At 45.7% G+C, this 26915-nt stretch overlaps 1 protein-coding gene and 1 long non-coding RNA gene across 2 annotated transcripts in view; both read left to right on the forward strand.

Annotated features, from left to right (window-relative positions):
* LOC310779399 (NLR family CARD domain-containing protein 3-like) overlaps positions 1–9825 on the forward strand; it is a gene marked incomplete at its 3' end in the record, with an annotated part of 274039 nt that extends 264214 nt beyond the window's left edge. The window contains exon 16 of the mRNA XM_083639934.1: positions 9753–9825. Coding sequence (XP_083496060.1) covers positions 9753–9825 — 73 coding nt within the window. The remainder of the gene's footprint in view (positions 1–9752) is intronic.
* A 7614-nt stretch (positions 9826–17439) lies between these two features.
* On the forward strand, positions 17440–25520 carry LOC310779868. The gene is made up of 3 exons (XR_014552871.1): positions 17440–17733; positions 24394–24494; positions 25464–25520. It is a non-coding gene; the product is annotated as an uncharacterized lncRNA (long non-coding RNA).
* The last annotated feature ends 1395 nt before the right edge of the window (positions 25521–26915 follow it).

Raw genomic sequence — 26915 nt, forward strand, 5'->3', positions numbered from 1 at the left:
TGTGTGTGTGTGTGTGTGTGTGTGTGTGTGTGTGTGTGTGTGTGTGTGTGTGTGTGTGTGTGTGTGTGTGTGTGTGTGTGTGTGTGTGTGTGTGTGTCTGTCTGTATGTTAGTGTATGACTCCATTTAGAACATTGGTATTTAGTTTACAATGTGTGATTACAATGTGTGATTTTGAGCATAAAATGAACAATTTGGTCAGTTGTGTGTTTTAGTTTAGTTGGTGTGTGAAGAATCAGTTGTGTGTTTTAGTTTAGTTGATCTGTGAAGAGACAGTTGTGTGTTTTAGTTTAGTTAGTATGTGAAGAGTCAGTTGTGTGTTTTAGTTTAGTTGGTATGTGAAGAGTCAGTTGTGTGTTTTAGTTTAGTTGGTGTGTGAAGGGTCAGTTGTGTGTTTTAGTTTAGTTGATCTGTGAAGAGTCAGTTGTGTGTTTTAGTTTAGTTGGTATGTAAAGAGTCAGTTGTGTGTTTTAGTTTAGTTGATCTGTGAAGAGACAGCTGTGTGTTTTAGTTTAGTTGGTGTGTTAAGAGACAGCTGTGTGTTTTAGTTTAGTTGGTGTGTGAAGAGTCAGTTGTGTGTTTTAGTTTAGTTGGTGTGTGAAGGGTCAGTTGTGTGTTAGTTTAGTTGGTGTGTAAAGAGACAGTTGTGTGTTTTAGTTTAGTTGATGTGTGAAGAGACAGTTGTGTGTTTTAGTTTAGTTGATGTGTGAAGAGTCAGTTGTGTGTTTTAGTTTAGTTGGTGTGTGAAGAGTCAGTTGTGTGTTTTAGTTTAGTTGATCTGTGAAGAGTCAGTTGTGAGTTTTAGTTTAGTTGGTGTGTGAAGAGTCAGTTGTGTGTTTTAGTTTAGTTGGTGTGTGAAGAGTCAGTTGTGTGTTTTAGTTTAGTTGGTGTGTGAAGAGTCAGTTGTGTGTTTTAGTTTAGTTGGTGTGTGAAGAGTCAGTTGTGTGTTTTAGTTTAGTTGATGTGTGAAGAGTCAGTTGTGTGTGTTAGTTTAGTTGGTGTGTGAAGAGTCAGTTGTGTGTTTTAGTTTAGTTGGTGTGTGAAGAGTCAGTTGTGTGTTTTAGTTTAGTTGGTGTGTGAAGAGTCAGTTGTGTTTTAGTTTAGTTGGTGTGTGAAGAGTCAGTTGTGTGTTTTAGTTTAGTTGGTGTGTGAAGAGTCAGTTGTGTGTTTTAGTTTAGTTGGTGTGTGAAGAGTCAGTTGTGTTTTAGTTTAGTTGATGTGTGAAGAGTCAGTTGTGTGTTTTAGTTTAGTTGATCTGTGAAGAGTCAGTTGTGTGTTAGTTTAGTTGGTGTGTGAAGAGTCAGTTGTGTTTTAGTTTAGTTGATGTGTGAAGAGTCAGTTGTGTGTTTTAGTTTAGTTGATCTGTGAAGAGTCAGTTGTGAGTTTTAGTTTAGTTGGTGTGTGAAGAGTCAGTTGTGTGTTTTAGTTTAGTTGGTGTGTGAAGAGTCAGTTGTGTGTTTTAGTTTTGTTGGTGTGTGAAGAGTTTAGAAAAAGTGTTCGTCCGTTGGTAACAACACTCACTACGTTTTACATGCACACAATATCCTGGGTTTTGCCCATATTCGGTATAAGACAATAATCCAAATAAATATTCCTGTTTACATGCAGACGTAGCTCCCCCCCCCCCACCCCCCCCTCCGGCCCATCAGGGAGAGAGAGAGGGAGAGAGATGCAGAGAGATAAACAGAGCAGCCCCCCCTGACTCTATTCTTACCAGCATCATCTGGTCCATTTCAGGGGCTTGCTGCTGAAAAGTTTGGCGATATTTGCGCATATCCAAAAAGCTGTTGATATCTAAGTTTTTCATATTAAAAAACCTACATTAGGCCAGAGTCATAGAGATATAAATGTTGTGTCATCTCCATTCGCTCCAATGCAGTGGCGTCATGCAAGCCAACAATCTGAGGGGGCGACCTCTGGCGCCGCCCGCAGGAAAGATCCATAATCACCAGACTAAGTACATTGCCACTGCCCAGGCTCAATGGACTTGACAAAAAAGGGAGACCACACGTTTCAAAGCAATGTAAGACAATGTTTATTTTGGCTGGTATTGCCTTTTCGGTAGAAATCTTTTCTCTTCCATTAGTCTCATCTAGTGTCCTCTAGAGCAGGGGTTCCCAACCTTTTTTGTGCCAAGGACCGGTAGATACATGGAAAAAAAAGTTGCGGACCGGTTGTCAATTTTAATGGTTTTAGTACATATATATTTACTCACCAGGTGGCGACAAAGGGTAAATAACAGCCTTTTGTGTTGTACTGTATGTAGCCTATACAGTATTTATGTTTTTGTTTTAACTACAAACATAAATAAACATAAACTTGAAACTATGTTTACACACACAGCCTATAATATTATAGCCTATGTTTATTAAAAAAATAAAAAAATTATCTCAAAAATCGTAGGGGGCAATTGCCCCCTCAGTTGCAAATGGCATGACGCTTCTGCTCCAATGGACCGTTTTTTTGTTTTGTTTTACCTTGCAAGCATTTTGTACTTCCATGGGCGCTACTCCCTCTTTAAATCACTCGAGGTTAGGCATGTTTCTCATCTCCTTTATATCAGAATGTGGGCTTTTCTTTTCGCATGCCAGAGATGATGGGTTTACATGATTATATCGTCTCTTCTAGCACACATCACCTGACCGCAAACAGGCAAGATGCGTCGCAAACTGCGGTAAAGACCCTGATTGAGACGCATATTCCGAATGCGCTGTATACATGATCAAAGAATGCTCCTAAAACCCAAATGATACCAGCATATCCCACGTCTTAATCGGAAAACGCTGAATTCAGAAAAAGGCCAAATTCATCAAATGCAACTGGAATATGATGTTTACTAGCCTGATATTCAGACTGCATCGTCAATTCATAAACTAATTTCCTCTTCATCTGAGATTGCACTCACTTCAGAGCATTACGATGAGGGGGCGGGCTAATGCCTAGTTCAGACTAGGCGCTCCAAGCCCTCGGTGATCTGTTGTGGAGCTCGGCGACAAAACGTGGTGGTTTGGCGACTCCTCCTGGTGGAATATCTTGTAATGTGTGATCCCCTGTCGCAGCTCAGTCATATAGTGTCAAAGCCAAAACGACTCAAAGACTCCTGATTACAAGACAGACAGTTGTGTAGTAGGGATGGGCATTTGAAGTAATTTAAAGACTCAAGTACTCTCCTTCTATTATGAACGAGTAATCTGGTACTCAGGGTGGGGGGGGGGGGGGGGGGGGGGCTTTGCCACTACAATGCACGTTTACTACAGCACAGAAGCAGGCGACTGAAGGAGTAGGCTATCACTACATCTATACCAATATTGAAAGGTGCAAAACAAATATGGTTAACGCTACAGATCCTGACCCACAACGTGTGTGTGTTGAATTCAACAAGCTGGCAGAAAACGGACAGAATTACAGGTGGATAACATTAGATTTGTGTGGGCTGAGCTGTTTGGGAGGGATAGAAACACGTTTTACTTCGTTTCGAACTCAAGCTCTCACTAGTGCCTACAACGCTGCGACGCAGCCCTATGGAAGACTGTCATTTTGCTCCAAAATTACTTTTCATTAAAACTGACCACCCACCCGTAGGTGGCGTGGTACCCCCTGGGGCTGACACGGATCCACGTGACTACGTCACGTCCTGTCAGCCCAGGGATAATCACTTACGTTTTCTTCCAGCCGCTGAGAAGACGTGTTTTCTAAAGCTCCGCGGTTAACTCTGAGTTAGCTCTCTTACATAGCTTTAGATACTAGGCTCGTTCCGGCTGATTTGCCCACCTCAAGAGGTTTGCGTGGACGGGATAAAGCAGGCTTCGGGGACCCAACCCTGTACCCTTCACCAGCGGCGTCGGAACAAGTCATCTAAAAGCTAAGAGTATCTTCCTTAGTTAACTGTTTATTGCTACCGCCGTGTAGTTCTGCTGCTACCGCCGTGTAGTGGTTATTGCTGCCGCTGTGTAGCTTTGCTTCGCTCCCCTGGCTGGGGCAGCGTTATCGTTTGAGGGCCGACTTAGGTCCACGCTCAAAACTGTTAGGCTAGGTTGCATACGTGCTGTTAGCTTACAGTGTAGCACTAGAACAATAGGCTAGCCAGCCTGGTTCTTGCGGATAAGCTAGCGTGCACCCGTGTCGTTAGCGCCCGTGTGCTTGTTTTAGGCGCCGGCTATATTGTCAGAGCGCGCACGTTACTCCAGGAGTAACGTTAAATAGATAGTTAGCGAGTTGCTCAGTGCAGCTAGCTTGGACTAGCTTGTAGCACTCCAGCTATCTGGCTGCGTCCCCAGACAGGGTAACGACTACCTCTGTGTAGGGCGCGCGTTAAGCGAGAGTAGTAGCTAGAAGCCATGCTCTTCAGTTAGCTAGATAGCTAGCTTGCTACCCGTGCAGCCAGTATCTAGTGTTGTAGCACTCCAGCTTCTTACCGTCGCAGGCTATTGCTTACACGGTAACCCCGTTATTCCTGTTAGCAGAGAGAGGGGGGAACAGCTAGGTGCTGTGTTAGCTGTGAGGCTATGCTGGCTGGTTACCACCGGCACAATGAAAATTATGTGTGCACTGCCTAAGGGCATGAGCACGCTGCACAGGCGTTGCTGGGACCTACATACTGCTTGTAGTGTAGATTTTACTGGCGTCGGCCCCTAAGGGGGCACTCTGAGATTTAGCTGAGCGAGTACGCTAGCTAAAAGTTGTGTTGACTTCTCTCAGTTCTTACGCCTTCTTAGCCAGCTTGCTTGTCTGCTAAGTGTTGCGTGCAAATAGCATCTACTAGATTGTAACTCCCTCTGAGGAGTTTCTTCTGAGATTGACTAGCTTTGCGGGCCGCTGGCCTCTGTCTGCGGTCACGCTTGCTTCCCCGTGTTACTCAGGGTAGAGACTCGCTGCACCGGCTTGTGCGCAGGCTTGTGTTAGCGCACGCTTGTCTCTCAGTGCTTACGCTAGCTTAGCTAGTGGCTGGTTCACACCTGTTCTTGCGGGTTAACAGGTTGTGGGTATTGTTGCCTCCCCTTCGGGCTGGGCTATTGCCGCTTACGTTACCGTTGCACGCGCACGTTCGCTAGCCTCCGGGTTGCTTACTGTCTAGCCTGTGCTTCTTGCTAGCCTGCTTAAACGGTACTCCCGCTAACAGGGTGCGGCCCAAAAAGCGGGAGCTTGCTATTAGTGATTAGCTTCCGGCTTTCTCTTGCTACTAGCAGGGAAAGTCAGCGAGGGGATGGGCTGTGTGTATCACTGCATTGGCCGAGTATGAACCGGCACGTTAAGTGCGTGTTCTGCCTTGGGCATGAGCACGCTGCACAGGCGCCTTGAACCCGCGGTCTTGCAGCTGCTGGGCTATCTTCACGAGCGAGCCCTCCAAGGGAGCACTTCGTGGGGCGACGCCCAGGGCCGCAGCTAAGCTCTTGAGAGCGGACCAAGGTCCGCTCTCAAAAGAGTGTGAAAGCTAGCTTGCATACGTGCAGATAGCATTAGTACTGTTTAGCACAGAACTATAGTATGGTTGCAGATAGCTGGCGTGCACCCGTGCAGTTAGTATCTGTGTGCTAAGTACATTGGGCACGAGCTACCTCCGCTACAATAGACATACCGCCCCGTGCTGGCGCTACGCGTCCAAAGCAGGGGTTACAGCTCGCCAAGGTCTGGGCTCAGTGCCAGCCTTTGGCTTGTAGCTCTAAGGACAAGCCCACCGCCCTTGGTGCCCAAGGCCCGGGGTGGTTGGGAGCTCTCCATGGGTCGCACTCCCTTGTTGGGGCGCCCCCTGCAAGTGCAGGGAGCCTGGCAAGGGGCACAGCGCACCTTGGTCCATGGCCACGGCCTGGCCTCGGTTGGCAGCGCTCAGGTCAAGCCCACCGGTTGGCTCACCAAGGCTGGGCTCAGTTCCAGCCTGCGGCTTGTAGCTTTAGACCCACCGTCCTCGGTGCCCAGGGACCGAGTTCGGTCGGGAGCTCGCCCAGGGTCTCATACCCATCATCAAGGCTCGCCTTGGTCCATGGCTACGGCCTGGCCTCGGCTAGAGGCTCCTAGGACAGCCCACCATCAATGGCACTGACGGCCCATTGCTGGTCGGGAGCTCGCCTGTAGGCCGCACTGTCGGACAAGTCCACGTGCGGCCGGTCTCGAGAAAGAACGTTACCTCCGCAGTCCCCCCAGCCTGCGAAAGTCGCACGGCAGGAGGGGGGGGGGGGCTACTTCGATACAACAGCGCATCAGTAGGCGGAGCTTGCGTAAAAAGTTCTCCCCCAGCATGCACAGCTTCTACGGAACTGACCATGCGGCGGGGGGGCGTAGCCTCTCACGTCCCGCCCCCCCATCAGGGTACCGGATCAAAAGGTCCCGGTGCCCAGCAATATGCTCATGATGGGTTCCGCTCCTTTGGCCACAAGAGACCATCTTGTCCAACAGGCTCGATGCCTGGGAGCATCTATGTTCCCCGCCCCCATTACGGCGCACCCTCCAGAAGGGATATGCTCTACAGTTTGCCAGGCCCACACCCACGTTCGACGGGACCCCCAATCCGGCCGTGGAGGGGGAGGCCATGGACATACTCCACAAGGAGGTTATTCGTTCCTCGCCAGAGGGGCGATTCGCTCGGTTCCCAAGGCAGATGTGCGCTTGGGTTTTCTACCACAGGTACTTATCGTACCCAAGAAGGACGGCTCCATGCGTCCAAAATTGGACCTTCGGCATCTCAACAAGACGCTGAGAAAGTCCCGTTCCGAATGCTCTCTTTCCCCGCCTGTTCAACGAGTTGAGACAGGGGGATTTCTTACTTCCGGGGGTTCTGAAAGGTGCGTTCTTCCATGTCCACGTGGTCAGGAGACACAGGAAATACCTGAGGTTCTCCTTCCTGGGGAAGGCTTACGAGTTCTGTGTCTTGCCATTCGGCATGTCTTTGAGCCCGCGAACCCTCACGGTGTGCGTGGAGACAGCCTTGGCTCCCCTCCGCGCGAGGGGGATCCGCGTCTTCCTATATCTCGACGACGTTCGCTTAGCGGCCAACTCGAGGGTCCGTGCCACGGAACATACCAAGGTGGTGACCGATCACCGGCAAACCTTAGGGTGTTTGGTGAACTGGCAGAAGAGTTGCCTCGTCCCAGCGCAGGCGGCGACCTTCCTGGGGCTCGAGCTAGACTTCCTGCGAGCCTTTCGCCAGAGCGACAGGCTCGCACGGTTCGGACAGCAAGCCAAGGACGTCTGTGCCCTCGGTGTCAGTGCATCAGTGCACAGTGATGTTGGGCCTGATGGCATCAGCACTGCATGTGCTCCCGCTGGGGAGGCTACACATGCTCCCGTGGTCCAAATATGGTTCTCAGGCTTCGCCTGGACTCGGCCGGGGACCGTCATCGCAGGGTTTCTCTGACAGGTCAGGCCTGGCAGGCCCTGGCCATATGGGCGGACCCCCGTTACCTCTCGAGAGGTACTCGGTGGGGCCCTGTCCCGCTCAGGATGGTGATTCGCACAGACGCCTCCCTCTCGGGAGGGGGTGCGATTTGCGGGCATTTTTCGGCGAACGGCCGGTGGGAGGCTCAGGAGCTTCGCCACATAAACGTGCTAGAGCTGAAGGCGATTCGCCGGGCTCTGCTTCAGGACAAGCCCACCATCAATGGCGCCGTGGGCCCATTGTTGGTTGGGAGCTCTCTTGGGGACCGCACTGCCGGACAAGTCCGCGTGCGGCCAGACTCGAAAGAGAACGTTGCCTCCGCAGTCCCCCCAGCCTGCGGAGGTAACACTTCCAGCGGCTCACACATGGGCACCATGTGCTGATTCGCTCGGACAATATGGCAGCGATCGCCCACCTGAACAAACAGGGCGGTGTGCGGTCGGGGGCGCTGAACCATAGCGGGGATTCACCTGTGGGCTGACAGGACGTGACGTAGTCACGTGGATCCGTGTCAGCCCCAGACATGGTTTGCGGACCTGGTCTCCCTGGCGCAAGATCCGCCCTGGGCGTTGCCGGTACGGGCCGATCTCCTATCCCAGGCGGATGGGGAGGTGTTCCACCCCTCCCCAGGCAGGTGGAAGCTAGCGGTCTGGCTCCTGAACGGGACCAGTTGCTAGCACAGGGCTTGCCCGACAATGTGGTGTGCACTATTCAGAGTGCTAGGGCTGCTTTGACCCGCACTCAGTACGCGTACAAGTGGCAGGTTTTTTCGCGATGGTGCACAAGTAAGGGTGTGGATCCAGTGAACTGCAGCGTGCGCCCAGTTCTCTGTTTCCTTCAAAGCTTGCTTGACGCGGGCCAGTCCCCGCAGTCGCTTAAGGTGTACGTAGCCGCGATTCGGCTTGCCACATGGGAATTGAAGGGACCCCCGTGGGGGTGTGCCCTTTGGTCTCGCGCTTCATGAAGGGGGCGCGTAAACTGCGCCCGCCGTTGCAGTGCGTTTTCCTAAATGGGACCTGGTTACGGTGCTGGACGGGCTAACGGGTCATCCGTTTGAGCCCTTGGACTCCGCCGATTTAAAGGTTCTGTCCTTAAAGACCGCGCTGCTGCTGGCCTTATCGTCAGGAAAGAGAGTCGGTGACCTGATTGCCCTCTCGGTACAGCAGGTCTGTATGGTTTTTGGGGACGATGGGCGCAGGGTTACGTTGCGACCTAACCCGGCGTACCAGCCCAAGAATATTAATGCCAGCTATAGGTCTATGGTTATAGACTTATCGGCATTCTGTCCCCCGCCGTTCAGTTCGGGTGAGGAGAGACGTTTGCACATGCTGTGCCCTGTAAGGGCGCTCTCGGCCTATGTGGCCAGGACGCGTTCATTACGCATTACAGATCAGCTGTTGGTTTGCTTTGGGCAAAGGGCCCAGGGCGGACCCCTTTCCAAGGATCGCTTATCACACTGGATAGTGGAGGCGATCGCCTCGGCATACTCTGCCGTGGGCAAGGTTCCCCCGGAGGGTATCAAGGCGCATTCTACGCGAGGTGTTGCGACATCCTCTGCGTTGTTCCGTGGTGTGTCGGTGGAGGACATGTGTGCCGCGGCCTCATGGTCCTCTCATCACACTTTTGTCAGGTACTACAGTCTCGACGTGTCCGGTTCGCAGTTCGCGCACGCGGTGCTGTCGGTGGCAAGAAAGTAGTATCGTTGCCACACTAATATGTCATTCGGTTAGGCATAAACGTTGCCATATGGCCGTGGTTCACCGGTGCCTTTCGGGTCGCCCTGTGGGTGCTCCCGGCAGCAAGGTCGGTTGAATTGAGGCACTAGTGAGAGCTTGAGTTCGAAACGAAGTAAAACGTTAGGGTTGTGCTACAACCCGGGTTTTACGAGTGAGAACGAGAGCTCTCACTACCCAGCCTTGCTGTGTCGATGCGTCACGGGGTGCGTCGGATCTCAGCGGGCGGGAAGAAATTAGAGTGATTATCCCTGGGCTGACAGGACGTGACGTAGTCACGTGGATCCGTGTCAGCCCCAGGGGGTACCACGCCACCTATGGGTGGGTGGTCGGTTTTAATGAAAAGTAATTTTGGAGCAAAATGACAGTCTTCCATAGGGCTGCGTCGCAGCGTTGTAGGCACTAGTGAGAGCTCTCGTTCTCACTCGTAAAACCCGGGTTGTAGCACAACCCTAACGTTTTTCTATCTCAGCAGCCTATGCAGTGGAGCGACTTCATGGAAACAGGCGAGTTAAATTTACAGTTGAAGACTTGTAACGTTACTCAGATTGAGTTGAAAACAGGAAAGAATGTGAAGTTTCTTCTTTCTCTTAACATTCACAAAACAATCGACTTCTGCTCCCTCCCCCCGCTTCTCTGAACTGGGCATAGGGTGCGCTTGTTTATCACCGCCTGCACGTCCCCCGCACGGTTCTTCTCCACCCTCGTAGCTGTTGTTCTCTGATGGTGGCTTGTACAGTAGCCTACTACAGCTCCACAACAAGGAGATATGCTCCCTTAAAGTCGAAGTGAACCGGAGGCGAATGCAAGTAGCGCGAGCGTCGGAGACTCAAACAAATCTTGTCTGAGATGACAGGGTTGAGAGGCGGACCACAAGCCCCACAATGCCGGGTGTCGATGATTTGATTTGACAATTCTGGGGACTGGCTTTGGCATTGGCCAATCATGGCGTGTTCCACCCCCAAATCGAGTGGGATTCAGCGTGTTGTCGTGCTACGCGAGTGGGATCCGCGGAGTACCAGGCAGCCATCTGCTTCGTGCGGAGCGAGCGGACAATCCGATGCATGGGTGCTGCACGCCCGCCTGGAATCTCAGAGGGGCGACCCCTGACAACCAGGCTCTCAAGCGCGCACCTTTATCGCTATTGCTGTAAATATGATATTCCTGGAATGCGCGTTTTAAAGAGCCAGTTACATTTCTTTGCATTCTTAGACATTACCATTTTTGTTTTTTGTTCATGTTTCATACAATTGGCCAAGTTAGTAGTTAGTTTATGGGATAGGAATTCTGCCAGATGACAGGCACTAGGCGCCATTTTCTCTTTCTTCAGGAAGAGAAAATTATCCTGAAATGAAGATTTGATTGACAGCTGCCATGTCGTGATATGATTGGTTGAAATGGGGTAGAAATTTGATAGTACTAGGCAGGCCCGGTTCTACGGGGGTGCAAAAGCACGCATTGCACCCTTATTTTAATTTTCTGCATGCTCAGTTTTTTTTTTTTTTTTTTTTTTTTTTAATAAATGCTGCAGCTGCACACTTACTGTTTAAACTTGAATTATAATTGTTGTTTTTCTTTGTTCTTTGATGTGAATTTATAGCTTTTTGGCACCTATATGTAACCTTTTAAGGTTGAGATAATTGTATCATCATTATATGGTCCAAATATTTCAGTAAAGCACTTGAAACACTTGAAATATTCTTGCTTGGGTGGTATCATTCTACTTGAAATTATGGTAAAATGTATTATTTTTAGTAAAATAACATGTCAAACTTTTTCGGGCGGCCGGCCTTTGGCCTTCGGCCGGGCATCTGCACCCCTTCCTATCTAGGATGCATCCCTAGTCATCTTGTTCTGGAACCGGCCCTGGTACAAGGTGACGTCAGCAAACTGTAGATTACTGTTATCAATGAAATCTTGAAAAATGAACTTTTGATGTGAAAAAGTGTGAAAAACTAAAGAAATTAGATTTGTGTGATTTTTTTTCCATACATTATTAAATAGGTGCACTGCATACCCAGGTATTTGAACTAAAAGAAAAGAAAAGTAATTTTTGGGTTCAGCTCGACTTTAAGGGAAGCATATCTCCTCCAGCCACCATTTTCGTGACAAGCTGGGAAATCTTCTCTGCCCTGACGGCATCACAACAACGGCGTTTGTTACTGCTAGCAAAAAAGGTAATGTGAAAAGGCTTTTCATCTGCCCCGTTGACGTTCTCCTTGTGCTTTATGCGCACGTAGTTAAGGATCAAATTAGTATGTCTATGTTTTGAAAGTTTAACTTTACATATCTTGCACATATCTAGTCATTTAGTGGTGTTTCTCAAAATACTTCCAAACATTACTCTCATGCGGTGCCATGCTGCCTAACAGTATCACCATCCACGTGGGGGGTGGGGCGAGGTCCTATGTTCCCCGGGTCCTATGTTCCCCGGGTCCTATGTTCCCCGTTTTTGTGGGACCGGGGAACATAGAACCCTTTCTATGAAAAAGGGTCCTATGTTCCCCGCTTTTCCCAAATAGTGTCCTATGTTCCCCGCTATGTTCCCTGGTCCGATGTGTCTCCCGAAATGCCAAAAACAGCCTACCTCATATGATCGCAATTGCCTACAGCAATAAGCCTTCATGTACTGTCCAGATACTCCTGTATCCTGTGGGCTCCTCCGTTCCTCTGGTAGGAAGCTGTCTGCTTTCTGGAAAAGCCATCCTTACTGGAGCTGGCGTTTGGGTAAAAGCAGAAATAGACTCATATTATGGCTGTAGAATACTGTTGTTGGGCTAGACACGACTTGCTTAATGGCTAACGCACATACCTCAAGGAAATAGTCAAGACCTCTTGAAAGGAATGGAACAAGCTCCCTAGCGAAGTTAAGACGGCGAGTTCTACTTATAGCCGCAAGTAAGAAATCAATTACCAAATGCTGGCTACAAAAGAATCCAACCACCATTGCCTTCTTTACCAATACAGTTAACTCTATCCGCTCAATGGAAAAGATGACCTTCTCTCTCCGACTCCAAAAATAAAATGGGGATAGATATTGGGAAAAATGGGAATATTACTACAACCTAGATGTCTAATAAGTTAACAGTCATCATCTATCTTGGTCTTGTCTCTGTCTATTAGAACTTTGTTATTATTGTGAACCGCTCCTGCATCTTAATTTTAATTTTAATCCTTTAATTTTTAATTTTCTATTCTGTTTTTTTTGTCCCCAATGAGTGAATTGTAAGGTCCTAGACTCCACCTGTTACATGTCTGCATAAAAATTAAAAAATTAAAGTGTATAAAAGAAAAAGAAAAAAAAGCCGGCAAGTTCTCTGAGTGGTTTTAAAAACCTCCTGAAGAAATTCTTGCAGAGTAAAGCTAGAGTAGTTGATGAGGGTATTTTGTCCACGAAATTTTGGACTTATATATATTGTTTTTCTTTGTATTGTTTATTTCTTCATTGACTTGTAATGTGCATTATATGTTGGGTAGCAACTGTATGTCCTGTTTTCAGTGTTGGGCAAGTTACTTTCAAAATGTAATATACTACATATTACTAGTTACTTTCATTTTGAAAGTAATAAGTTACTTTACAATATTACTGTCTGTGTAGAGTAACTCATTACTTATTACACTAATTTTGCATTACTTTCACTGTAATAACAGCAGTAGCAGAATGACATCGCCACACCGGAACCATCCCGAAAAATAATGTCAACCGCCTTGAAGTCATTGTAAACAATCCAAAATTCGAAATGTTATTCTTTTCCTTTGTTATTGTCATCTGTAGTAGTTATTTGCATAAAAACACACAGTTTGATTAGGAGATTATTTAAACATGTGCTTTGATTAAAACATTTTTTTTGATATTGATGTGTGTAGTTCTTCATAGATCTAGGGCCCTATCGTTGCAATCGGCGTAGAAACTGCGTTTAAGGCCTAGCGCTAGGCCGCCTAGCGCAGTAAGTGGGTGTGGACCAGCGCACTTGCTATCTTGGTATCAGCGCTACATGCAGCCTCAACCATTACAACCACGCCTTTTAAGCGTAAAATTATGCACCGTCATGCTCATTGGATAAGTGCAATAAACGAATCGCACGCTTGCCTTTTAAGCTCCAATTCCAGTGGTCCAGCAAAACCAGACAAAAGCCAAGCGCTCTGCCCCACCCCACCCCCCCCCCCCCCCCCTCCCTTCATCCAGTCTGTCTGTCTCCACATATAGGCTATTATTCCATATTATATCCTAGCGCATGCGGCAGTAGTGTATTTGAGAATATAGAATTCTGGTTTGCCTCTGGCCAGTGACACTTAGGAAAGACTAGGTGACAACCAAGTATAGTTTGGTGACGAGCTGGAGAGACAGTTGACGGCCGGAGAGACGGCAACCGGTACGGGATGGGATTAGCACCCCATCTTGGCTCTCTCGTGAGGGAGAAATCCACAAACGCTACGGATTAGCCTCCTGAAAATCTGCGCAAACATCGGCGCGGCCTGGGGTCCTTCAGGCTAGAGCGAGGTGCTCGACGCAGGTAAATGACGTGCAGCGCACAGGCCCTCTTGAGGCGTCCTTGAGGCATCCTCTCAGCCTCTGGATTGCCTTTGCCATGGGAGGGTCTGGTGAGACGAAGGAGGAGCACGGCCGGGAGTAACCCACAGAGCCTAGATCCTCCATGCACCGAAGGGCCAATACTGCGGCGTAGCACTAGCTCTATTGCAGCGGATTGGGTTCTCTTTTACCCCTCCCGCGGGCAACGTTGCAGACAGAGTAGTAAGGCTGATCCGTGAGCGGCTTCTGGGATGTGAGTCGGGGTCTTAATTGGCCTCGGCTGGGTCTACTGGGCGAGGGTGTATGATGTTGACAGACCCGAAACACCTTACGACCCCAGATAACATCACTGATGACGCGTCCTAGCGCATGAGAATAGAATTATGCTTCTCAAACCAATCTAACTGCAGTTTAAATACTGCAAGCATGTAAATACGCTACACTATAGCAAGATCAAAGTGAAAAGAATGTTCTAAAGGCATCAGCTAGAAAAATATAGCCTATCCCTATATGATGAGATTAATAGATTGGTGAAAGTTTGTCCAGAAAGATATCGTTTTCTCTCCCCTGCTAGGATGGTAGGATAAGCACATAAATATAGCCTACATTATGTAAAGTCATTGCATAAATGTGTTTTTATTGTAAAACTAAAATGTGAAGTAGAGCCAATTTATTGGAGCGGACATCACAGTAGGACATGACAGAAGCGCGGACATGACATGACAGAAGCGCGTTACGCTGTCACTTATCTAAATCACGTTAAATCGACAAGAGATATATATAGCCCCAATATGACATAGATGTTTCACATAGGGTGGTGTTTTCATTTCGATGTTTTATTTGGTCCAATATTGAAATGTTCTACAATTGCAGGTTGTGTTACCATTACACATTATTTAGATCCTCCCTTAATATAGGTTTTCGGCTCATTTGGTTGCTATTTAGTAGCGAAATGGAGAAGCACAATGCATGCTGGGACATTCACATTGCAGTGAACTTACAACTTCTTTTTTCTATGGGACGTGTTGTGTCTGTCTGAGCGAGGGAGTCAGAGAGAGAGAGTCGTATTGTGCCTGTCAGACTGATATGAGCAAGAGAGAGGGAGTGACACAGAGAAGGGTGACAGAGGAGAGCCAGAGGAGTGCTCCGCGCAACCGGCGCACTGAATAGGCCTGGTTTTCAAAAGCGCAAAGTGCTAAATTTACGCCAGGTGGGAAGATATCATTACGCCGATATTTAACGCCGAAACGCCCATTCTCGCCCATTCAGGGAGTGCGCCACGCCCATTCGGCCTAAAGCGCATTTGGCAGCATAAAGCCATGTTGATATTTTCCCGAGGCAGGCGCAAGGCACGTTTTTTAGCGCCGAAGGCCCGTTTTAGCGCCGAAGGCCTGTGGGAGAATAGGGGCCCTAGTCTCTTCATTTTGATCTCAAAGTGCGCCAGTTTGATCCATTTTTACTTGAAACTGTACAAAATTTTCTCCTGGGGGGGCATGCCCCCGGACCCCCGTAGGGGTTCAGTGGTCCATGACCTTTGGGTGGGCTCTCAGCCCACCCAAAGCTCTGATGCTAAAACCGCCCCTGAAATGCTGGAGTAAAACCACTTGCAAATCATCAGGTATAGAGTGGGGGGGAGTACTGAGCCAGAATCTGGTGGAGTTTGCAGAAAACAAATGTTATGTTTTCATGGACATTTTAATATCAGCCTATGTAAAGAGGGCTATTATAGCGCCACCATGAGGTCAGTCTGACATAGATCCATACCTAAATGTAATGCCTTCTTCCTTTGTCCATGCTTCACCCTTCCACTAAAGTTTCATGAAAATGTGCATATTAGTTTTTGTCTAATTCAAATAAACAGACATACAGTACAGACAGACAAATGGCACCACAAACAACCTCATTGACAGAAGTAATTATTAAAAATGTTGTATTGAAGAACAATAAAGTAGCCTTAATGACAGATGTATGCATTTCAACAGGGGAAAATTATAAGAAAAACATTATCTGTGCTGTTTACAACAAGCTCTGTGGCCATTAGTATCTGTTTCTGGGTGTACGAGGCGTACCTGAAGGCACCATGAGGGGCTCACCCACTCTTTACCGTGCAGAGCGAAGTAGACGCTCAATGGATTTTACGTGCAGATAGCGCGACTACGCTTCCTCAAAGTGCGGATGGCGTGACCGCAGTTCCTAAACAAAGAGGAACATTGAGCATCGTCGCGGTGGGGAGGGTCGCCTATTGTTGGAGCTTCTAACCCGATCTATCAGGCAGCTAACCTGTGGTTAGAGCTGGGCGCAGGGGCGGTTTTAGCATCAGAGCTTTGGGTGGGCTCAGCCCACCCAAAGGTCATGGACCGCTGAACCCCTAGGGGGGTCCGGGGGCATGGCCCCCAGGAAGAAAATTTTGTACAGTTTCAAGTAAAAATGGATCAAACTGGCGCACTTTGAGATCAAAATGAAGAGACTAGATCTATGAAGAACTACACCCATCAATATTTTCTTTGCCGTTCTGTGGTTTTACAGCGTTGAAAAAATAATTGTTTCCCTATATATACTATATATATTCTGCATACAGGTACTATATGGTAGAATTATGCTTGCATAAATAATACCAAAATCACTTCAGGGGAGTTTCAAGTAAAGTAACATTTTGCTTTGTAGGCAAAACAAAAGTAAAATTAAATCAAAAGGGAACTTCCTAACTGGCTGGAATAATATTCCGAGAAGATAATAATATACTGTAAGCACTAAAGCAGGAGTTTGCAGTCAACTAGTTGAAATTAATATGTGGCAGTATTTGTGGGGGTAAAAATCTATGTAGTGTGTACCACCACAAATAGATCAGTGTATGGGAAACACTGACTATTGTGTGACTAGAAAGTCACCAATAAATCTGAGAAAATGTACTTTAATTTTGAACAACAGCACTACAACGGTGGCATTACAAATGGTATTATGAAATTATTGTGGGAAAAAACAAGAATGCCACTTTTTTTCATGAACTTTAAGCAGAAAATTAAAAAATAGTTATATATAGCAAAAATAAATAATAAATAAAGATAATTTTAACATTGGCTCAACCAGCCCATCTTACTGACCACCAGGGGTCCTGGTCCTTAATCCCTTTTTATTACTACCATGCCACTGGTACTGTACACAAACAAGGCTGTTTAAATATCTGCCTTGCACCATGGATTTGGAGAGAAAAAAAAAAAAAAAAAGGGTTTTTTTACCTCTATTTTTTGGGTGGGCTGAGACTATTTTTGGGTGGGCTAAAGCCCACCCAAAAAAGGCCTAGAACCGCCCCTGCTGGGCGGTCAGCCAATCTCTCAGCTGCTAACGTTACCCCTCCATGCAAGGAGGCGGTTTCTGTCATGATCATGATGTGCGTGAAGAAGCATACATGTGAACGACAAAATCTAATCCTAGCTGCAACTATGTTCGACTTCCGGTCAGGATTTTCCAAAAAGAAAAGCCTTCATTCAAACCTGATTAAAACTCGCTAAAATAGTGCATTGACAGCTGTTTGCATTTCTGTAAATGCAAAATCCATGCTTTCCGTGCTCTCTCAGACCACTGAAAGGTCATTATGTGGGTCTCATAGTTAGATTACTATTTTATTATTTTAATTGTAAAAACCGAACTTTATTGTGCTTTTATTTTGAAGGCAAAATCATTCAACCGGGAGTAGAATTGTGAGAAATCGTTGGTTAACTCACGGAGACACGCAACCCAGGCGTAGGACAAAGGTTCCGTCCCGTGTTTCCTGTCGGACTGTTTTCATCGAGTCTGGGGGGAGAGGAGTCAACTTTCTCACTGCTTCGCAGCGTACACACATTCATTTACAAATGTCACATTTTCCACATGTATTCCGTGTCGCGCACACAGCGGCTTTCCGACGGCTCTCGCACGGAAAGAACTTGAACACGTCCGCAACCTCGTTATGTAACTGGAGGTTTTTGCACTGTAACTCGCCTGTCAAGCTGCTGTCAACATGCCAAAACACCAACACGCTCAAAGCTTACACGACCTCTGCTGTGATGAACACAGTGCGGATCGGCTGTGCCTCTGGCTTTTGGGGCGACACCGCCACTTCAGGTAAACTCACACAAACTGGCTTGAGCTCAAGCTTGTAGCATTTTAGCTACATAGGCTGTAACATAGCTGCAAAAACATTTGGCACATAGTTACACTCCACATGCTTAGCTAGAGAGATATGTTTCAAGATGGACATAAAAGTGGACAAATCTGTATTGATCAACTTAAACTAGTGCTGTTGACAACATTAGCATTTTTCACTTCCCACCCAATTCCAGTTACTTCCTGCCTTTTAGACACAAAATGGGTGACTTGGGTGGGCAGTGAAAAAGGCTAATAGCAGCAGGTAGTACAGCCAAAATATATTGCTGTCACTCAACCTGTATGGCTGCTAGCTGTCTGCTAACTGGAGCAAAAGTCACGGCTAATTAAATCCCAACTGGAATGAACCCTATGTTCACTGGATGTGGCAGTGGGGAAATCAGATCCTGGCACTCTAGCCAATTATACATGAGCAAAATGCCCCGGCCCTGGACCATCTCTCCACCCCCCAATGTCCTCAAAGGAAAACAAAACAACCCCCAAAAAGTCAATAAAAGACAGTATTATGTTAATAAATCTCATCCGCTGCAGCCATTTGATTTGTATCACTATGATATCAGGAGATTAACTAGAGAAATGACCAATCACAGCGGGAGAGAGGGTTAAAAATAGAGAGACTCCCAATGTCCAATGTGTGGCCCTTGGGTTACTTTATGTAAGTCAGTATCAATGTGTGGCCCTTGGGTAACTTTATGTAAGTCAGTATCAATGTGTGGCCCTTGGGTTACTTTATGTAAGTCAGTATCGCACTCTGGAATATTTTTTTGCCCGTTGAGCTGTTTTATTTATTTCAGTGATTCACAACCTTTTTCACATCAAGGACCCCTGATTTAGTCACATTAGGACCCCCATTTGATGAGATTCTGTCTCTCACACACAAATCTGACAATATTGTTATTTAGGGATGCACCGATATGACAATTTTGGCCGATATCGATAACCGGTATTAATATTGCTGATAACAGCAATGTTAATATCGGCCAGTAACCAATACTTGCCGATTTGTATAAAAAAAAAAAGTTTCTATGATCATCAAATTTTGTACTTATGGAAAAAACATGATGTAAACAGTGAATTTGAAAAAGTAATGCATTTCTTTATTTCCAAAACATGTTGGAAAAGCCCATAAATCATAGATTCACCACATTGTTTCCTCTCAATGTGGCAATTTTGGCTGATACCGATAACCGATATTAACACTGTAACATCAGAGCGATGCCGATATGTTAAAAAATGACTAACATCGGCCGATACCGATATGATTGCCGATATATTGGGACATGCATCCCTACTGTTATTGTATGATGTTGTCCAGCAGTTTGGCTATCTGCATTTTAGGTAGAGAGAACCATCAAAACAGCCATTCTTCTACATTCGCTAATGTGTGAACTAGTGCTGCAACTATCGATTATTTTAGTAATCGAGTATTCTACCGAATAATCCATCGATTAATCGAGTAATCGGATAAGAACCCTTTTTTGTGTTTTCAAAGGCTTATCGTAAATATACACCAAAAAATAAGATAAATCTCTTCAAATAAACAACTACATTGGTTTCTTTCTTAGAAAAAACAACATTTTTATTTTTAAATTGCATAGAACTGGCAGTGGCACCATTCATCTTTTCAACCTGACGTTTGAGTTCTTCCAGTGTACAGCAACCATTAAATAATATGAATGAATGGCTTACTAGCTAGTTTACATCCTTCATTTACCTTACAGCTGCATGAGGCAACTTCGCACATTGCTGCTCTTTCTCTCTCACACACACTCACTCTCTCTTTCTCTCTCACACACCAACAGGCTAGTGTGATATCACACACACACACACACACACACACACACACACACAACGCTGTTAAATTAGCCGCTAACGTTAACGTTAACGTTAGGTTGAGCTTTGTATTTCTAACAGAAAACGGCAAGCCACATCAAAAAAATGCAGCGTGAATGCAGTTACTAATAGTCATATTGGCAACGTGGCAAGCCAGCAGCACAACTACTACTAGTCTTAATATCAAGTAGCAATCATTAGCATACATTTACATTAGCGTTGTGTATAGTTAACGTTACGTTACTTTGCTCCGCTCGACGTAGATGCGCTGGTGGAAGCGTAGACTGGATGTTTACGGTTCAGGTTGTAACAAGCTTGGGGGTGTTGTGTAGCTTGTTAGCCTCCTGGATAGCTAGCTAACAGGACAGACTCAAACCACGGCAGTTGTGGGATTTGCGCACAGACTGTTTATTACTTGTCGACCATATTAAGCCTGGTCTCTACGGCACTACTTGTCTACACACATGTAGAAGCTAGACATAGAGCACTAATACACACACCAAGTCTTGTACAGAGAATAGTCTGGCTTGCGTCTTGCGTGGAGGCAGACTGGAGAAGAGGAAGACGTAAAGTAGGTTGTCGTAAAGACAATACAATAACAAGGAGCGCCACACAGTGGACCAACATGTAATTGCACCCAAAGTGACTGTTACAAGGTGCTGAAGCATTGACGAGGTACTGTTGTGATATGCAAGTATCGTTACAGTACTTGCACACCACTGAGTTTGTGTCCTTTTTCAGCGTGAAATGGTCCCACACTTTAGACAGTTTCGGTCGCTTTGTCGGCCCTGGTTCTTCCCTTCCCGGCTCCTCCTGTCTGCTTTCTCCGCCGCCTCGTTCCATTTTGCGGGGTCCGCTCGCTATACTGCCCTGCAAAGCTAAAAGGGGGTAACTCAATTTTTGTCAAAAATGAGTTTTTGTCATTTTTGGAACATTGAAGATCTGCTTTATCATGTGGAAAAATATCTTGAGTCAATTGTGTTGTTTTTTGGAGAAAATAGGCGGTCATATTTACAGTAACTTCCAAAAGCCCTAGAAAAGCCAAGCAAGACTAAGGTAACATCAGTTACGGTTGTTTGGTTTGGTTTGACTGCACTCTGAATGCTCTGCCCTGCAACGCAAAAAGGGGGTAACTCACCAGTATGCACAGGTTGAGTTGAGGTATGAGTTACATTACTGGGCAGGCCTAATGCCATGATTGTGACATCGGACCAATTACCACCCCCACCCACACAGACACCCACACCACCCACATTAACTCCCAAGGTTGCCAGCTCATATGGCATTAACCCCCTAACCCTTATACATTAACCCGCGAGGCACCTCATATGACATTAACCCCCGAGGCACCAGCTCATACCACATTTACCCCCGAGGCTCCAGCTCGTACAACATTATCCCCAGAGACGCCAACTCATATGACATTAACCCCCGAGGCGCCAGCTCATACGACATTAACCCCCGAGGTGCCAGCTCATACCACATTAACCCTGATGCGCCAGCTCATACAAATTTAACCCCTGTGGTGCCAGCTCGTACAACATTAACCCCCGAGGGGCCAGCTCATACCACATTAACCCCAGAGGCACTGCTCATATGAAATTAACCCCCGGAGGGGCCAGCTTATACAACATTAACCCCAGAGGCATCGCTCATATGAAATTAACCCCAGAGGTACCAGCTGATACAACATTAACCACCGAGGCGCCAGCTCATATGACATTAACCCCTGAGGTACCAGCTCATACAACATTAACCCCCGAGGTGCCGCTCATATAAAATTAACCCCAGAGGTGCCAGCTCATACGCCATTATCCCCAGAGGTGCCAGCTCATACAACATTAACCCTCCAGGTACCAGCTCATACAACATTAACCCCCGAGGCGCCGCACATATGAAATTAACCCCAGAGGTGCCAGCTCATATGACATTAACCCCCGAGGCACCAGCTCATATGACATTAGCCACTGAGCTACCAGGTCATACAACATTAACCCCCGAGGCGCCAGCTCATATGACATTAACCCCTGAGGTACCAGCTCATACAACATTAACCCCCGAGGTGCCACTCATATGAAATTAACCCCAGATGTGCCAGCTCATACGACATCAACCCCCGAGGAGCCAGCTCATATGACATTAACCCCCGAGGCGCCAACACACAGAAACACAACGGGCCAACAAGACTCCCACCAAACTAGGCTTGAAGGATGTGTAGCGGCCTGATAATCTAGTTATATTATATTTATACGTATATTATATTAAGCGTAATTGTGTCATGAACATGAGACTTCATGTCTATGTTATCATTATTATCATATATACTGGTTTTATATAGTGATAAGCAACCAAGTGAAGGATCAAATTGAAGTTACTGTCTTTTTGCTTGGTATCACCCCTTATTATTTTGCAGACAATGCAAAGCCAGAGTAAGTTAACTTCCAAATAAGGGTCAAAGGTCAAGTTTGAGCTAAAAAAAATTATGTAGATAAATAACTACATTAAATAAACAAATAATTAACACATTTCCAGTTTTCTTCCTACAATACATTTGGCTGGACAACAACAAAACTTTAAAGTCATTTTTCTCAGTTCTACACTCTGGCGAGTTACCCCCTTTTAGCTTTGCAGGGCAGTATAGCTCTGCCTCTCTGGTCTGTCTGCGATCATGTGTTCTCACGTGTTTACCCTATGTTTACACCGGAAGAGCGCTGTGCCACACCAGTAAGCGTCCGTGAGAAACACAGTCTCTACTCTCTAAATGCCGTGTCGAGGCGAATCATTTTGGCCTTGATCATTTTAATTACTCGAGTTATTCGAGGTACTCGAGGAATCGTGACAGCCCTAGTGTAGTCTCTTAGAACAGACGAGTTGGCTTCCGCAATTTTCAAATGCTTCCGCCATACCGTCTGTACTTCGTGGGGGAGAATCATGCACCAACCGGAATGGGAAGCAGAAAGGCGGGTCTTCCGCTCATTAGTCCAATCAGAATCCAATATGCCGGCAGAAAGGCGGGTCTTCCGCTCATTAGTCCAATCAGAATCCAATATGCCGCATTCGCGTGTCGTGATTGGTCGGATTCCGTAGAACTTCCTTCCAGTCTGAAGGTTTTTTTCCCAACTTCCTTGTGCATGTTCTGGGGGTGTAACGTACATAGCTGCATTCGCCGGATGTAGATGATACAGTCTGTTTTAAGAGACTAGCCCTAGTGTGAACCTCTTGTAAATGAAATGCTGCTGAAGTCGGTAACACTTTATAATAACGTTCAGTCGTAAGTCATTTATAAGCCTTTAGTTAATGATGAACTAATCACTTACAAAACATGAATATACATTTGTAAATGATTAATAAATGCTATGTTAATATATCACAAATGCGTTGTAAGTCATCTATAAACTTTTAGTAAATGAAGTGTTCCTCACCTGTTATAAATGATGTGTAAATCATTTACAATTCATTTACAAGGCTTTCTGCATCCCCTAATCTAAAGTGTAAACCATTCATCACACATAAATGTGTGAAGTGCACTTGAACCTGCATTCTTTCGAATGGGCTGCCTGCAGGGAGCGACCCATTGGTCTGTGGACATGTGTTTTTTGACGCCTCACATATTATGGCATTTTGGCCATTGCCATCTTGGATCTCGACACAAGTCCAGGGGTTCCTCACAGAGCACGGCCTGCTATTGGTCCGTCATCGGTGAGCTGTGTGATCAGTGGATAAGCCACCTGTCAATCACGCCCCAAAACATAGTCTGCAAACACAACATAGTCTGAAACTAGTGATTGAGACCATAAACACATTAGGAAAGTGTTTACTGAGGCCATACTTGAGGCACATTTATGTGTGATGAATGGTTTACACTTTAGATTAGGGGATGCAGAAAGCATTGTAAATTAATTGTAAATTATTTACACATCATTTACTATGTTAACATAACATTTATTAATCATCTACAAATGTATATTCATGTTTTGTAAGTGATTAGTTCATCATTAACTAAAGGTTTATGACTTATGACTGAACGTTATTAGAAAGTGTTACCCACTTACTGTGAGTCTATATGAAGGGTTTCATTCCAACATGCTACATACTGTATAATTAGGAAAAGAAAATGTATCCTAAACTTCATCAGTCAATATTTGTAAACGATATTTTTAAACGACTAGTCGACTACTAAGCACAGTGTCGACTAGTGGTTTTACTAGTCGACTATTCGACTAGTCTGTGAATGCCCTAACACACACACACACACACACACACACACACACACACACACACACACACACACACACACACACACACGTTTGTCACATCAGTTTTCCTTTCTATGTTTGTTTTCTAAAGCATAGAGTTGTACGGACCATATATTATTTGGGCTGTTGGCCAGCTAGAGAGCTAGCTGACCATGCTATTGTCTGTCATAGCATATATTTGCTTGTTATTCTTTCTTCTCTTCTTTTCCTTTGTGTTTTATTTTATTTTAATTATTGTGTGTCATGTAATGTGTGTTTTCTTGGACCTCATAGACTAGCTGTCATCTAGGTGGCAGCTAATGGGGATCCTTTTAATAAACAATGAAGAACAACCCCAGCAGTGCTCTGCCCTGAATCTATGTATTTTAACCTTCAATGCTTTCAGCTGTCTGTGTGTGTGTGTGTGTGTGTGTGTGTGTGTGTGTGTGTGTGTGTGTGTGTGTGTGTGTGCGTGCGTGCGTGCGTGCGTGCGTGCGTGCGTGCGTGTGTGTATGCATGTGTGCGTGTGTGTGTGTCTGCGTGTGTGCAGTGCCCCAGTTGATCTACAGTGGGAAGCTGGACTTCCTGGTGTTTGACTACCTCAGTGAGATCACCATGTCTCTGCTCACCGCGGCCAAGACCAAGATGCCTGTGAGTTACACCTGTGTGTGTGTGTGTGTGTGTGTGTGTGTGTGTGTGTGTGTGTGTGTTTGTGTGCGTGCGCACGGGTGTGTGTGTGTGCGCGTGTGTGTGTGCGTGTGCGTGTGCGTGTGTGTCCTGTTGTCTGACTTTGGGCTGCAGCTAATGATTAAACATTGTCGATTAATCTGTCGATTATTTTCTTGATTAATCGATTCGTTGTTTTGTCTATAAAATGTGAGAAAATGGTGAAAAATGTCATTCAGTGTTTCCCAAAGCCCAAGTTGACGTCCTCAAATCTTTGTTTGTCCACAACCCAAAGAGATTAATTTGACTGTCATAGAGGAGTAAAGAAAGCAGAAAATATGCACCTTTAAGAAGCTGGAATCAGAGAATTGTGACTCCTTTCTTCTTCTTAAAACATTACTCAAACCAATTCATCGATTATCAAAATATTTGGCGCTTAATTTAATAGTTGACACGTAATCGATTAATGGTTGCAGCTCTACTGACTGTGATATTGCACCTTGGTGTAAGAATAAATATAAGCATGTTAGGATGTATTTGGGAGTGAAGGATGGAATCAGGCGCACATGCTGTAAAGCGGGCATGTCCCAAGTCCGGCCCAGGGGCCAATTGCGGCCCGCGGACCGATTTTAGAGGGCCCTCGGCTTGTCTCTCAAAATATACCATATGGCAGTATATTGGTTAATCAAGCAAGTTCACTTTGAGTTTTTTCCGTTCACCTAACCCAGGGGTGTCCAAACTTTTTTGAATGGGGGCCAGATTAGATAATGTGAAAATGCCGGGGGGCCAGGTGCTCGCATCATATGGGTTATAAATAAAATAAAATCAAAAATCACATACAAATGTGCTCTTTAAAGATTTTGCATGTAAACTGTTAATTTACCTGCTGAATGCTGAATCAGTGTGATGCTTATTCTTCACTCCGTTAATTAGCCTGGTCCTCTCCTCCTGCAGAATATGGGCTACGCTCCAGACTTTGTCCAAGCAGCTCTGGCTCCGTTCATTAATGACATCCAGAAGAAAGGTGAGTGGGGCGCTGGGGTTCATCTGCTTAAGGCAATAGACGGTTTTCACTTGACAACATAAACATTCTACATTTCCTCTAGATTACTTCCTGTGTCGACTAGGGCATTCACAGACTAGTCGACTAGTAAAACCACTAGTCGACACTGTGCTTAGTAGTCGACTAGTCGTTTTTTTTGTTTTTTGTTTTTTTATTTTGTTTTTATTTATTTATTTATTTATTTATTTATTTTATCTTTAAGAAAGAACATGAGGTATTTACACGACATACATGGACTATCATATCCCATATCCCCCACAAAGAACATCAAAACACAACAAAACAAAACAAAACAAGAAAACTGCATAAGATACACAATAATCCAAGAACAAACAAGACTATTGGACAAACAACCAAACAAAAACAATGCATTCAAAGTAAATACATAGATCTTGCCCTGTTGGCAGCTAGGAAATGCATAGCTTTAAATTGGAAAGCATCCAATCCCCCAGCTGTAGTTCACTGGTGGAATGAACTCTCAAGCTACCATACGTTGGATAACATTTACTACAAGAGCAAAGGCAGATTCTTAGACATCCCCAAAATATGGCAGCCGCATACAGAGTTTGACTTTAAGAACTTTTTACCCCAGTGTCATTAGGCTTATCAGGATACGAGCTGAATGCATTGTTTTTGTTTGGTTGTTTGTCCAATAGTCTTGTTTGTTCTTGGATTATTGTGTATCTTATGCAGTTTTCTTGTTTTGTTTTGTTGTGTTTTGATGTTCTTTGTGGGGAATATGGGATATGGGATATGATAGTACATGTATGTCGTTTAAATACCTCATGTTCTTTCTTAAAGACAAAAAAAAAAAAAGACTAGTCGACTAGTCGACTACCTTTAGGGGCGACTAGTCGACTAGTAAAATTCACTAGTCGTGAATGCCCTTGTAGAAAAGGGCCCATAATGGCCCACCGTCAGGCCTGTTCTTGGGGCAGTCGATGCCCACCAGCCGGCGCGCCACGACGTAATGATGATGACATCATCAACGATGAGAATGATGTCATAGCATAGAGTTCACCTGTGAGGTAATCGGCGATGTCAGACATAACACAGATGATGTCATAGTTCCCTCGAACGTTGTGACATCACCAATGACGTGATGTCATACACCGGAACGCGACCATATAAACAAGTGTTCCGTGACGCTAGGCCTCATCCGAGAGATTCCTGCCTGGTTCCTTCGAGATTCCAGAGATTCCATACCTCTACACCCTAATAATGTCAACCATTAGCACAACCAATTGCGGACCCGAATTGAACCCCTGCTGTCTTACAACCAGCCAGGCCCTGCTGACCAACTGCCTTACACACAGACAGGTCAACAGTGGTAATTCAATCGC

Source organism: Poromitra crassiceps (genome assembly GCF_964638095.1).
Source record: "Poromitra crassiceps genome assembly, chromosome: 7".
Classification (NCBI taxonomy): Eukaryota; Metazoa; Chordata; class Actinopteri; order Beryciformes; family Melamphaidae; genus Poromitra; species Poromitra crassiceps.